The sequence below is a fragment of the Lupinus angustifolius genome, chromosome LG06, assembly GCF_001865875.1.
Source record: "Lupinus angustifolius cultivar Tanjil chromosome LG06, LupAngTanjil_v1.0, whole genome shotgun sequence".
NCBI lineage: Eukaryota > Viridiplantae > Streptophyta > Magnoliopsida > Fabales > Fabaceae > Lupinus > Lupinus angustifolius.
Window position 1 is genome coordinate 16,733,683 of NC_032014.1, and position 12,942 is coordinate 16,746,624.

General features: G+C 29.8%; 1 protein-coding gene and 1 long non-coding RNA gene across 2 annotated transcripts in view; one reads left to right on the forward strand and one right to left on the reverse strand.

The window, feature by feature from the left end:
- Positions 1 to 4,052, forward strand: part of LOC109350836 — a 13,411-nt gene extending 9,359 nt beyond the window's left edge. Inside the window, exons 2-3 of the long non-coding RNA XR_002108132.1 lie at positions 687 to 699; positions 4,039 to 4,052. This is a non-coding gene — a long non-coding RNA (uncharacterized LOC109350836). The remainder of the gene's footprint in view (positions 1 to 686; positions 700 to 4,038) is intronic.
- On the reverse strand, positions 1,079 to 1,699 carry LOC109350835. Its single transcript, XM_019592145.1, has one exon. It carries the CDS (start codon positions 1,584 to 1,586, stop codon positions 1,092 to 1,094), a length of 495 nt encoding a protein of 164 aa, XP_019447690.1. The 5' UTR covers positions 1,587 to 1,699; the 3' UTR covers positions 1,079 to 1,091.

Here is a 12,942-nt window from a genome sequence, read left to right on the forward strand (position 1 = left end):
AACACACATATTACTCATACATTCATATTATTAAGAATATACATCTTACTTATTTATTTGCATGTTTAAGTACATAAAAAAATTAAATTGATAATTTTTAATTTGAATTTTCTACAATTAGTATTAAATTATTATTAACATATAAAATATATAAAAGTAGGAAGAAAAAAATGTGAGGAAGAGGTGACATGTGACATGAAAGAAAAAATGTAAGGAGAAATTGACATGTGACATAAGGGAATTTTTTTTATTATGTTGTTAATAGAGGAAAATTAAAATTGAAAAAATCTGAACTGTAATATTAAAATTCAGTGTGAAAAATGTCAAAAAACTTTGATGAGGTGAAAAAGTACAATTATTCTTAGATTAATGGTAAACATTAAATTATATAGATAGATTAATGTAAAGAAATAATTTGAATGTGAAAAATGATTTTAATTTATCTAATGTTCAATGACTATTACTTTTTAACATAACAAAACATAGATGTTGTAAACACTCAATTTTAGTGGGGTAGCAACATGAACCAATCACTAATTAATATTAAATTGTTATTAGCATATATAATATATAAAAAGCAGGAAGAAAAATATGTGAGGAGGATGTGACATGTGGCATGAAAGATAAAATGTAAGGAGAAAGTGACATGTGAGGGAAGGAGAAAGTGACATGTAACATGAGGGAAGGAGGAAGTGACATGTGACATGAGAAAGTTTTTTTTATTATATTGTTAATAATTTCACAGTTATAATCACTATATTAAAAGTAATGGTATTTGATTGATTGTTAGTAGTATTTACATTAAGCACAACATCAACTATTAAAGTGCCCAGAATTTGTGTAGATTTTAGTTGAAAAAATGAGAGAACTAATTAGTATTAACAATACAACTTTCTAAACTTTCCTTTTGGTTGAAACGAAATAATAAGTTAAGAGTCCGATTCATTAAAATAACACTTCAAGAAATAAATAGCTATGTACCCTGGAAATAACACTTCCTGACAACGGTGATGCCATATGCTAAGCCTAGTACAAAATATACATGAAAAACAAAATCAGGCGGCGAGCACATTTTTCATCCAAAACTACCCCTACTCTGGTATTGAACTCAACTCCGCCGTTAAATTCCTCCCCCGACCACCACTCTTTCCTCTCCTTGACATATCAACATCACCACCAACTTCCATCACCACTCTCCGGTAACTCTTCCCCCTCTCTTCGCCGGAAAACAAAACATCCCTTTTCCGGCGAAACCTACATTTATCACCACCACTCTTCGTAAGCGCCAAGCTAGCCTTCACTGCCAATGCAGCCATTTCATCCGCTTGCAATTTCAGCTTCAATTTGCTTAAAGGAATAGCGAAATAGAGTTCACCGGTTTCCAACACTTCGTCTTCGTCGATGGCTGTTACTACGTCGTCGAAGTCCATGTCGTTGGAGTTACATATGAAGTATGTGGGGTACTTCTGTAACAAAAATGAAACCTTAACCGCGTACGAGAATTCTTGTAGCACACCGTCGTGTAAGATAAGCTTCGCTGTCGCTATCTGGTTAGAATCGAAGGAACTGAAGCAGCAATTGCCCATGCCTGGTTCAACTGTTTGAAGACTCCGTGAGTCGGGTTGGATTGTGAGTCCGAAGATGTGTATTAATTGAGCTGTGTAACTGGTAGTAGTTGAAGAAGATAGGTCTTGAAGAGTGGATATTATATATAAAGATTAAAGAGAAGTTCCATCAGCTTGCTCGATATCTTACCATGTAAGATAAGGGCTAAATGTAATTGATGATTAAAATAAATAATACATAATATTTTATACCAACAAAGTATTGGTTCCAACTATATAGTTAATTATTCAACTTTTGGAAATTATATTTATTGAGATACATAATCACACACTTTAAAAAAATTAATTTATTAACAAAATAAATTGAGAAAATATTTTTGATACTAGAAAAAATATTTTAAAAAAATTAAAGTTTAAATATTATAATAATAGGTCTCACTAATTCAATAATCATTATAAGTAGTGATAGAAATAAGTGAATTTGTTTGTCATATGCCTATTATGACATATAACAAGTCACTTTAGGTTTTTTTTTCATAAATAAAGTAGGCTAATGCTATTTAAAAATTATATTTAGCTTAATAGATTAGACTTTATCTCATCTAAAATGACTATTAAGTCTAACAAGTATCATATTTAATTATATATATATATATAGCTATTTTAATATAGCTTCAATTATCCTATCAAAAATATATACACAAATAATTTTAATTGTTACTATTACAAGTGCCTATTTAAAGACATATTTGTTAATTTGTTTAAAGATGGAGTGTGTTTTAAATAGACTTTTAAGTAAAAAAAAGTGTTTTTAGGGATATACACCATTATGAAAGCACTTTAGAAATTTTACATGGAAAATAATTTTTATGGAATCATTAATCTATAAGACTCTCTTACTTTAGAAATAATTATAGAGATATAATGAATAATCTAAAATCACGCCAGTCTTCTTTCTCACATTAACCATGTTAAATCATAACTTTAATATTGTCAACCTATCACGAGTTTCACCAATAATATCCATTTAACTCGGGTGTCATAACCTTATCAAACAACAACCTAATCATAACCAGTTCAAAAAGACAAAGCCACTTTAACACATTATATAGTCCCCATAAAATGAAACATAAAACAAAGTCACACAACTTATTTTTGTTAGAATTTCAGACAATTTATAGGTCACAAATATAATTCTATAATTGTGTTATGGTCATTATGTAATTAGCCAAAATATAAAATGATCTTCAGTAATTAATTTGGTGGATAAGGGCATATGTGTCATGAAATAATTTAAGTATAAATGCATTTGGGCAATTTCTGATTTGATGAAGGGACTGAATCAAAATTGTTGCAACTAAAGTAGTAACCACTACGGGGTTACCTTTATGGGTTATGGTCCCTATTTGTAGAACAACAGGTTTTAAGGTGTAGGGTTAAGGAGAATAAAGGTGGATTAGGATAGTGTTATCCATGGAGATAAAAACACTATCCTAGTTATCCACATAAAGATATAAGGCAAGCTCTCCTCTTCAAGACACATCTTCTTGAACCATAAGGCACACTCTCACCATAAGGCAAACACTCAAGAAAAGAGCTATCTCATTCCCCTCTAGAGAAGCATAAGAAAAACCATTTGGGCTCTAACATTTGGAAGATCATCGCACCATCATACATTCGAGATTCCGGAAATGGCTCAACAAGGTAGGTTCTTCATCTTCACCATGAACTCATTTAGGGGTTTCTTCGGTCTAGGACCATGGTTGTTCCATTGGGTTTATGTATGGGCATAAACATTAGGTTATGGGAACAAAGTCATGGTCATAAGAACTTCCGCATTTAATCTATGAATTTCGGATAGAGATATTCTCAAACAATTTCTTCTATAAAAAATATTGTAATCTTTCAACAACAAAAAAAAAATAACCAATCTAAATATTAATATACAAATAGTTTAGCCTTATGTCATAATACCATCAATGATCATACGAATTAAAATATATAGTAAAAGAAAAATCTAACATTTGTCATTATTCACTTTTTCTACTTCGAGAAACAAAAATAGCATCCCTCTATCATCTACCACATCTCAACATAAACGAGTGAAAGATATGACTTTAGTTTCTATCGTCCTATTAGGTTAAGAGAAAAGTATTGGCAATAAATTATGCTTTTGTCTAAGGAGATGGCATGGACAGTAATAATGACTACAACCAGCGTGATAAAACTCGGCTCGAACCGGTTAGTCCAATCGATTCAATCGTGAATCGGGCATTTGATTTGTCTAAGCCTCTCATCTAACTGGTTTTTCATCAAACTCAGGTTGACTCGGTTTATTCAGTCGGTTTAAGCCTAAAATCAGTGATTCGAAGGATTGGACCAACCGAGTCAATCAAAAGAATATTATTTTAAAAACAACTAAAATGATGTCGTTTTGAGATGAAAAAATAAAAAACTTTTAACTTATTTTTAGTTATATTTATTATTCGTTAACTTATGTTATAGCAAAACTTTCGTTGTTTAATTACATTTTAAACTTATGTGCACTTTTATTGCAATTAAAACATAATATATATGTTGTTTGATGATATTTTCAATTTATTTGTGACATATCATAGTAGTGAAATATTCTTTGTTGATTACTTAATTAGGTATGATAATATTTTTAAATTTGGAATATGGAGTTATTAAATAATATTAACTAATATTACGATTTTTTTAGATTTATTACTATAAACTGAGTCAATCGGTCCAATCATTGACTCACTCGTCTAACTAGTAACTCATTGACTCAGTATCCTGATCGAGCCATTGACCAGTCTGAGTTTAATAACACTGACTACAACCACTTTTCAACCTGTGACACTAGGAAAGAAATAGAACAAGTCATAACCCCTCTTAACTTATTAACTAAACTACAGGTCAAATTTAATTATTTTTTAGTTATTAAATTGTTATTTATTTGGGAAAATAGTAATTTTTATCTATTTAAATATTTTTACTTTAATTATTATTGTTTAAATTAATGAAAGTATTAATTGCTATTACTTATATGAAAAAAATGTAAAATATGTTAATCGGAAAGAAATAAGAAATTTGCCAACAACATGAGTAGCCATGTGGCGAGACGTCAATGGGTGTACAATAAATTTTGATAGAAAGGGAGCAATACAAAGACACATTTTAGCTATAAAGATATCTCAGAACTATTTTATTATCTTTTTTGTGTTCATTTTATCATCCTTGACTATTAGATTCTTAATACGTAGTTATAAAACATTTGGTTAATGATAATTTATTAACTAATTCACTAGTTTTGAAAATAATTTAATAAAATGTTAAAAAAATTATCAGTATAAATAGCATTAGAAAATAAATAAATTAAGGAAGTGAAAGAAAAAAATTCAAAGAAAAAAGCCAAAATCACAACAACAAAAAATGGCAAAAAAAAATAACATATGTAGATCAATGTCATTCTTATCCTCATTTGCCATTGCCACCACCATTTCCTCAATTTCCATGTGTCGCCCAATCATTGGCATGAACTATGGATCGACTTAATTATTATAGTGTTAATAGTGCGTTAGGCGCTAGTAACAACACCTCCTTTTCATTGACAACCAACATAAGTGATCACACATCATTCAATCGGTCAGCTTCATCGTCGATTAGCTCACATGTTAAATGAGTGGTCATAGCCTTGCACGTTGTTTCCTAGGCAACAACACTTTCGGCACTTCCATCCATGCATTTTCAAATGGGTTTGTTTGTGCTAGCCGCCAACATAACATCCACACATATAGGTGTATTCCCTTTTTATTTTCCATTTATTCTTCCTTTTAATTTTTATATATAACTTAAATAAAGAAATAAAATAATATTAATAATAATTAATCAGCAGTAATACTAACAAGTAATTTAATAATTAAATAAATAATAAATAGTTAAAAAATAATAACTTACAAGAGATGTTTTAAATATAATATTGTAAGAGTTTATAAGAAGAAGGTCATGTTGGTATCTTATTTTTCCTCCCAACATGGATTGAGAAGTAATCACAATCATTAGTATTACATCTCCCATCTTTCATGACAAGGGTATGGCTCATGACCAACATTACATCTTTTCTCTTAACCTTCTTAATTATTAAAATTATTTTTTTAATTAAAAAATGATTTGAGAATTTAACATTAAGGTCATAACTTGTGTGATATCTCAATTTCACTTCAGGTTGAGAAGTTGTTATGATTATTAATATTGTCTTTATCATCTCTCAAAGCAAAAATGTGGTTGACGGCCAACATTGCCTATTTGCTATTAATTTTCTTTCAGTTAATTAAAATAAATCATTTATTTAAATTAAATTGAGAGTTAGAATAGCAACTGAAATTAGTATTGTATGTTTCCTTTCTTTTCGGGTAAGTAAGCAGTCACGACCATTAGTGTTATCTTTGTCATCTCTCGATCTAGGGAGAAAGGTATATTATATGCTTCTTTTCTTCTAGCATCAATTAATAAAAATTAAATAAATCTTTTAATTAACTTTTAATCATTTTTTAACTCAGAACTACGTAGTCTTGATTTTTCTATTTCACCTAGTGATAGGCAGGAGCAATATAAACTATTGTGAGACACCCTAATAAAAAACTATAATATTTTGTTTTAGTAAATAAATATTTAATAATTAAACAAGTCTTATGTATAAATTAGTCCATACAATTGATGAGTGTATCATTTTATTATGGGTAGATGAGATGCTAATATATTTTTCAATCCGCAATCGACTCCCGAGCTTAGAAATATGGTTCAATGATCATATTTTTCAAATTTAGCATAAAAGAGAGTTTTCTATATTTTGTCCGCAAAAAACATAGTAGCGGCTCAAAATTACTTGGAATAGGTTGGAATTGCATTATTCCTCTTCCTAAATTGCATAATTGATGATCTATTGAAAATCGAGTCCTAACAACTTATGACTATACCAAGGACATTTCTCTCAAGAGGTCATGCCTAGAGACATTGATCTCATAGATCTATATTTTTTTCTTGTTTATTTTTAAAAATCATATTTATTCGTCTTGAAGAAATAATCATTATATATGTGTAACACACATACCCTATCTATTTTGAAGCTCTTTGGTGTGAGTCTTATATTTATCACAATGGTTGATATACTTCTATACACACTAACATCGTGTAAACTTTGTCTTGACATATACACATGTCCTAAACCTGAATATTATTAGAGATTGTGTTTAAGATAGGAGGAAATCCGCTATGCTGATGTTGACCATGTGTCATGTCTGGTACTATCATGATGGACTTAAACGAGTAAATATCTCATGTCTGGTATATACTAAATGCAGGATAAGGTGTTTATTTGAATGTAGGATAAGACACTTATCTGAATGACTAAACTGGGAAACATGATTAAGTGAGGGTAATCTAGTTGTGTCAGATGTGTCTATGGAAAGGATGGTTGTATCATGGAAAGTAGTTATGTTATCTATTTCAATTAGTTTAGTAAATTGATCTAGGGTAGAAGATCGTATGTTATATGGATTCACTATACTAGTGAGTGTTATAGTAGTCTCTCGAACAATAAATTTCATAATGGCACAAGAAAGTTGTAAAAAAATTGACCACACTATGTATTGCATTCAATACTCACAACAACATTTACCTCTTTATTGATAACAAGTATAATGAAATTATGAACTCTTGCTTTTATAAAGTTATAGGAGTTGTCACATAAACATTTGCAATATCTATGAGCTCAATTTCCCAATATCATAGGGAATTGCAGAGTCTTAGAGATAGGTAGATTCAAATAATTTGCAATTCATGGATAAATAATGTTATGAGAACTGTTTGTGTCTACCAAAAATATAACTCGATGGCCATATATAGAACCAAACAATTTGAAGATTTTATGAGAAAGTTGATCACTAAGAGATGGTCAAAAATGTGGAAATGAATGAGATCTTTTGTGTATGTTTTCATGGATTGGATGGTAGGCTCCTAAGTAGTATGTTCCATAGAATTCAACTTAGTGTATAAGTAAATTAAGGTCATCCTCCAACAACAATAAAAATTTATTGGTTCAACATTTATGGTTAGCATAAAATTTCTCATCACATTTGTAACAAATGTCATGTTCTCATCTCTCTTGCATTTTAAAAGTGGATAAGTAGTGAATGAGAATGGTGAAGTGAGTAGAGTTAATAGGTTAGGTAGTTGGAGTGAGGTGGCAAGTTTTGGGAAAGTAGGCATGATGTGTGGCAAATGTATTGTGGATTTTTTGGAGTAGCTCGATTAATATCTTTTACTTTTGTTTTCACTTTATTAGCTAACCTAAGGCATATTGGGTGAGTATTTTGGGACAAATAGACATATTTTCATGTTATGTTCGCCTAGAGCTGTCAAAATAGGCGGACCTGATCGGGCCACCCCGCTAAAGTCCGAAAATTGATAGGGTTTGGGTATTATTTTAGGTATTTTTTTTTATTAAATTCGAGCTTTTAGCCCGACCCAGCTGGGCTATTATAAATCCGGGCTCGGACCGGGCTTACCCGGGCGGGCTCGGGTACCCGGTTTACTTATTTGCTTTAATCTTTTTTTCGACTTTTGGTTTGATAATAAGCACTAAATGAAATTTTACAAAACCACTTATAATAACAAATAGATAACAAGTATTATGTTATTGTATATTTAATTAAATTTAACTTTACCACAAAAATATAATAAAGAAAATAATGTTTACAACAAAACTAAAATTAACATAAATTGTTTATCATAGAGATCTACACACAACCAAATTTAATATAATAGTTTATAATGAAAGTGTTGACAAAGAACATACAAAAGATAATATTTTTGTCAGTATCCAAATGTTTATATATTAAAGTGAATGTACAAATTATATTGTGTTAAAGAGTGAAAATTCAATAGAAATAAGAGATTTAATAAACGAATTATGTTAAAAATTATACGCATAGACTTAACATCACGTCTTAACTCAATCACAATGCATTAGATCTATAAGTTTGGTTGCATTTGACATAACAAATATGTTAAGAAAAGTTATACATTAATATCAAATGATAAATATTTTTTTGAATACATTAAATATGTTAAAAAAATTAAAAAATGTTTTTTAGTTTATGTGAGTCAGCCCGCCACAACCCACAACCCGCTTAGGACGGGTTTTGGCTACCATTTGATATGCATAAATTGTATCCGAACCTTTTAGTCCGACCCAGTTTAGTCTGAACCTGATATGGGCTAGCTCGAACTCGTCTAGATAGCCTGTTTTGACACCTCTATATCCGCCCAGTAAATATGGGTGAGTTGGTGGGCCTCATTGACTTTGGCCCAAATTGCATAGGGTAGCCCCAGCACTGCATAATAAAAGGATATATGACCGATTGATATGTACCGTTAAAGGTGGAAACAGACCAGGCCAAGTCAGACTTTGCTTTAAACAGGCCCAGCCTATATAGCATATAGGAGCATGGGCCTGACCTGTTAGCATGTTTATTTTTTTTTCAAAGCCTATGGCTGACCTATTTAAAAGCTTAGCATGGCATGTTAGTCTGTTTAAAGGCTTGTTATATTATATAATCTTGAAATATGTCATCATGTATACATTTAAATATGTTAATATTCATACTTTTAATGACACTTTTCTAACCCTAACAATTAAATTATATTTTGTATACATTTTTATATTAAAATTACATATATATTATAATATTACTTATATTAAAATTATATAAATATAAATATATTGATATAACTAAATAGGTCGGTCTGTTAGGCTTAATATGCCTTTTTGATGGCCTAATGTCTTACCTGTTAAAGTAAATAGGCTTTTCAAAAAACTTGAGCCTGACCTGTTTACGAAAAAAGCATGGTCTGACCTAGTCTGTTATAGGCCAGATAATAAGCCTCCGATAAATAGTATGGGCCTGTTTCCACCCTTATGTACCGTACAGATCTTCAAACATTAAGATAAGAGTAAATTACACTGATACCCCCTGAGTTTTAGTGAAATTACACAAATCACTCCTCACTTTTCTACACCTACACAAACCTCCCTAATTTTTATACTTTCGTTACACTAACCACCTTTGCATGAGAAATAAGTGTGATTTTTTGAACAATAAATGTTATAAATGCAATTAAGTTAAACAAAACATGATATACTATGGAGACAAGTCCAAATAATATATGAGTTGATACCTCATTATTATTTTTGGTTCGTTACGATATAGTATAAGATCGATTTAAACAATATCTCTTTAGAATTGTTGATGCATTTTGTAACAAAAAATAATAAATATACATTGATTTGTATATTATTTGGATGTTTTCTCACAGTATAACATGTTTTGTTTAACTTAATTGTTTTATCATATTTTCTGTTTAAAAGATGACATTTATTTCTCATATAAGGGTGGTCAGTGTAATAAAAGTATAAAAATTATGGGAGGTTTATGCAGTTGTAAAAAAGTGAGGGGTGGTTTGTGTAATTTTACAAAAACTCAGGGGGTGTCAGTGATATTTACTCTTAAGATAAATATAGTAAAAAACATAAAAAGGAAATGAGGGATATATGACGTTATGATGATTGAACTAGTCAAAAGGGCTTCAGTAAATCACGTATGAGATCCTTGCACGAAGCTTCTTGACTAGTTCCTTTCTCCCACCTCGATCATGGTCTATTTGTCTTCACTCTTTTTCAAGTAAGCAGGTCCACCGTTAAAAATTAAAATAATTATAACCTTAACTTTTATTAATTTTTGGTTATTTAATCAATCATTTTCAACGTGCTACAGAATATGCAAAGTTATTTTCTCTTAAACCATGTCTCAAATTATGTTTCACACTAATAAAAATATAATATTTTAATTAAAAAATTTAAATATTTATTATTATTTTTTATTTTTTTATTTTTGCTTTATTTTCATTGGTATGAAATAAGACTTAGATGTAGTTTTGTTATCTTTCTTCATTTTCCTTTCCTATTTTTAGGGGTGAACCCCTTTGACAAAATTGGACTTAAACCATGGAAGAAGCTTCTTCACTAATTCCTTTTCCCTTCAGGATCAATGTCTTGTCTTTATTAGTACTATTATTTTGGGTTTTCAATTCTCAATTGTTTTCACCGCTGCTTCATAATTCTTGTTCTCTTCCTCTTTTGTAGGGCCTAGGGATGAGCATAGGTCGTGTTGGGATGAGTTAAGACCTGTCTTTATCCAACCCTAAATATTGGTCGGGTCATTTTTTGAACCGGACTCAGCCCAAGACCCGAAGTTAACCCGACCCTAAATAGCGATCGGGTCCACCTTTAAACCTGACCCGACCCTAGACTCAATTAAATATAATACATGCTCATTTTAGATAAAGACTTCTCAATATTATTTATTATCATGAAGGTGTAGTTTGACATATAAAATGATAAATGTATATATATATATATATATTATGGATTTAATATGTATAGACTGACAGTGTAACTATTTTTTACACTGTCAGTAGATCTTCACTATTTATATGTTAGCTAGTATTGACTTTTAAACAAAAGTATTACAAATCAATGGTGGATGATGTGCCGACAGTGTAAAAAACTTTGCACTGTCGGTGCATAGATTTTAAACTCATATATTATTAATCATGTATATATTATAGAGTAATTAAAAAATAACTGATACATTCGACCAAAAAGATATAATTACTCTATACATATTTGAGTAGAAATACATACAAACATGATAAGCGCTGACCCTGGGACAGGACGGGTCGGGTCATGCTTAATCCCTTCCCAACCCTAAATATTAACCGGATCTATTTTTTGAACCTAAACCCAGCCATAGACCTGATCAAACCCACCCTTATTCGAATCCAATCATATTTGGGCCGTGCGGGTGAGCGGGTAGGCCCAGGTCCTGTTCACCCCTAGTAGAGCCTAACTTATAATACAATTGGACTTAACTTGAATATTTAATTTTTACATACAACATTATTAATAGTAGGCTTTGAATGCTCATATTAATTTAATATTTAAATTTGATATATTCATAACATTAGAAATAGTTTTATTTAATTTTTAATATTACTTGAGTTAAATTAATTTTTTTTTTAAGTTTACCTTTATGTAATGAGTTTTGGTAAAACAAGTTTTAACAGTATTATGAGAACCAGATCAAACTGGACGGTCTGATCACTGGCCGAACTTGAAACCAACTCTAATTCACAATCTTAATCGAATAAGGGGTTAATCGCTTTAAATTTGGTCCGACCATATTAAACATGGTTAAACTGGAATAACCCGGGAAGTGAGCTGAACAGTTTACTTAAAATTAAAAAAATGGTTCACTAGTCTAATGTTTTGTTTTACTCCAGTCCAGAAAAGATGAGAGATGCGACATCAATAAATTATACATAATTATTAATTATATAAAATTTTGCACTTATGTATAATTATTTATTTATAGATAAAAAATATTAAGTATATATCAAATCATTTAGTCCGACCGAATGATTTAACATTTAAACTGGTTAAACATAATATGAAACCAATTCATGTTTAATGTCAGATTCAGATTTAACAACATTGATTTTTAGGACCCAATAAATTAACTCATAAAGTAGTTTGGTGAAAAAATATAATGAGTTTGCAACTTTTTAAAGGTAACAAATTTTTCCATTTGGTAAAAACCATGGTGAAACATGGGTTTGTTAAGGTTATGCACGATCATGGATATATACTTCAATATATGAAAAATGATTGTGTCAAAGTTTCAAAATAACATATTAATGAGAAACAATATTACAGTATAAAAATAAACCAAACAAATTACGTTCATTTAATATATCAAAGCTAGAAGTTTCACATATTCACCTTGTAGTGTGTAGAGAGAGCCCTTTGTTTACTACACATAATGTCCTAATTTGTATAATGATCGGTTACAAATATTTTTATGGATATAATCTTGAGTAAAATGGCAATGATTAAATGATAAATTACTAATTTGGAAGGATATAAAGTTGCGATTTAATTGTTAGTGGTAAGACTAATTTGAAAATAGAGGCAGGTTTATTGGTTTATTTGATTTATGATTTATAATACTTCTGATTTTCGCAAGAAGTTCATGTTCAATATTAAGCCAAGATCTCAAATTGATATGATTTTTGATACAGTAAAATGTATATGCATCCAAAGTAATTTTCATTATTCATGTATTTATAATTATTGACTATTTAGAAAATAATACTTATAATAATGATCAATTATACTAACAATATAAAAAATTTATGAGAAAAATGTGTGCATTAATATTGTATAAGTTTTATACATTATAATTGGATTATC

What these genes read in the sequence shown, in the direction of transcription:
- LOC109350835 (XM_019592145.1), bottom strand. Translation starts at nt 1,586, where the DNA reads ATGGGCAATTGCTGCTTCAGTTCCTTCGATTCTAACCAGATAGCGACA.